This window comes from Cryptomeria japonica, chromosome 2 (assembly GCF_030272615.1).
Source record: "Cryptomeria japonica chromosome 2, Sugi_1.0, whole genome shotgun sequence".
Lineage (NCBI taxonomy): Eukaryota > Viridiplantae > Streptophyta > Pinopsida > Cupressales > Cupressaceae > Cryptomeria > Cryptomeria japonica.
In genome coordinates this window covers 552,690,862-552,693,424 of record NC_081406.1, presented here as the reverse complement: position 1 = coordinate 552,693,424, position 2,563 = coordinate 552,690,862, and the positions used below count along the sequence as shown (strand labels likewise).

Sequence of the window (2,563 nt, the reverse complement as noted above, 5' to 3'; positions counted from 1 at the left end):
TTTCTATAGTGTTAATGATGAGTGTGTATATCATCTTTTTCTTTTGTTTAGGGTCTTTGAAGATAATGGTGCCATATTTGGAACTAACTCTAGTTCATCGTATTTTAATGTAAATTTTGGGCTACTTTGGGACATCCTCTTGCTTGTGTCTCTAAATTTTTGGTGGCCTAAGATACTGGTCCTATATTTGTTCTTGGAACTTATAGTTGAATAGGAATAGTTTGTCCAAATTTATCAGTCTTATTGGGTTTGTTTACCAAAAGATTTTGGACTTGGTTACAGAAACACTAATGGCTTACGGTTTTGTTGATGAAGTAAGATCTGGAACATTTGGCTAGCTTCGCTCTTCTTCACTATAAGATCAAACCTTTTAATAAGGTGAATAAATTAGGTAAATGGTCCCCTGCTCCATTTGTTTTTTCAAAACTAACGGTTCTTTTCGTGGCAATCAAGGTGTTATGAGGATTAATAGACTTGGGTGGGATAAGATCGATTTAGTTTGCTGCTTCTTTTTTTCAGCTTCTTTTGTTCAAATAGGAGACAAGATATTTGTGCACCTGGAGAACACACGGAAACATTAATTACTACTATGTTTTTTGTTTCGATTACAATTCCTTTTCTTTTCGTGCCCTTGGATGCTTCTTTTACTGGCTCAACACATACCATCATAAATTACTACTATGTTTTTGTTTTGATTACAATTCCATTTTTCAAACAATCGATGGAAAATAACAATAACAGGAACCATATTTCGTACTCTTGGACTCTTCTTTTACGGGCTCCAAAGAGAAAAGTTCAGACACCCAAAACAATAAATGGTTTAACTTATATATACCCTTGCATTTCAAAATCCCATCGTTATTTCATAACAAAGATGATCCAGAGATTACATATTCAACCATTAACGTCATAACTATTTCACAACAAAGAAGGCCACGAATTTTTTTCTAACAAATATTCAACCATTAACTAGAAGAGAAGTATCAAATAGGAAAGTTCACTTCATTTCCCAATGGAGGCATAATGATCACGCACCCTCACCCAATTTTCCTTCCACCACAACCTCGCCTGCATTTCGCTAAAAAATTCGCGACTGCACCCAATTCAATTACTATAATCAATATACAATATTATCCTTAAACTCAACTAAGAAATAAATTGCAATATCATTTCACCTGAATTTAATGCGCTTAACTTGGCGAGATCCACCAGCCAAACGTTGCACAGTTATGTGCACACCTTGCTCAAAATCTTCTGTACTTTCTTCTCCTCCTCCTCCTTCTTCAATGCGTACACCTTGCTCAAAATCTTCTATATTTTCTTCTTCTTCTTCTTGCACAGTTATGTGCACGCCTTGCTCAAAATCTTCTGTACTTTCTTCTTCTCCTCCTCCTCCTTCAATGCCCACACCTTGCTCAAAATCTTCTTCTTCAATGCGATTAAATTCTTCATATCGATGTGCAGAAGCGAAGCAATTGAGCACAAAAGAAAACAACTTCATTCTGATTCTTTCCATTCTCAATGATTTTCCACACCCTTAAATATTCGCTACCATCTTAATCCCTTTTATACACATTTTTAAGTACAGATGTTTTTTTAAAACCAAGCATAGCAATACGCTTGGTTGTAAAAATTAGGGCAACACATTCCTTTGCGTTAAGTTTCAACTTTTATTACACTATTCAAAATATACACGAGTCGGTTGTGAATGGGGAATCGACGTGTACTAAAAGACAAAACACATATTCATTGAGAGTGGTCCCAAGAAAACCCACGTTCAATGTTGGGGACAACAAACGGCAAGATTAGGAATCAAATAAAGTTATGGCTATAATATGTACAAGTGTCAAAACAAGTGAAAAGGATTGATTTTTAATTTGATTAATTATAATAAATAATTATAATAAATAATGTGAATTGATATGCACATGGATTAAATAATTTTGGTTTCAATTTTGTGTATGACATTTGATTTTTTATACGGTTTCACATATCTACTCATATACACACTATTGGTTTCATTTTATCTTTGAAGATGGAAATATAAATTATTACATAAAGGAAATTTTGAAAAGGAAGAATATAAATCTTGATAATTTGTTTGAAATTAAAAAATATATTTATTCTATTGACTTTTTAGTTTTAAATAAATAGGTTTAGTCTCCTAGACCATTTTCATGTGTGTGTGTGGATTCATGATATAGTTTAATGATATTGATTGTAAGGATAGTACTATGGACTAATACTTTAAATGGAGTTACTCAAAATGCATTGGGGAAGGCATCTAATTCTTCCTCATCTGCGTGTGTGATGAAATAGGCTAAAGAACATAAATATGCATGAAAGGTACAAATCTCCAGAGGAGATATAGAGAGGAACCTAGGGTTGAAATCAAGAGCAATAATTACCAGGCATGGGTGTTGGTTTCTCTAGTCTGAAGGTGTTTGAAACTAAAGAAAATGAGTAGGCATGTAGTCAAGAGGTTCTAAAGAAATGTATCCCGTAAATCTAGCCCAATGGAGTGTAACATTGGTTCCCAATGAATTGGTCCAAGTTTATTCAC

General features: G+C 33.7%; 1 protein-coding gene across 1 annotated transcript; it reads right to left on the bottom strand.

Moving 5' to 3' along the window:
- Positions 1-805: 805 nt before the first annotated feature.
- On the bottom strand, positions 806-1,564 carry LOC131038079 (protein Brevis radix-like 1). The gene is made up of 2 exons (XM_057970382.2): positions 1,176-1,564; positions 806-1,093 (listed from the first exon to the last, which is right to left on the bottom strand). Exons 1-2 carry the CDS (start codon positions 1,514-1,516, stop codon positions 1,003-1,005), a joined length of 432 nt encoding a protein of 143 aa, XP_057826365.2. The 5' UTR covers positions 1,517-1,564; the 3' UTR covers positions 806-1,002.
- Positions 1,565-2,563: the final 999 nt, after the last annotated feature.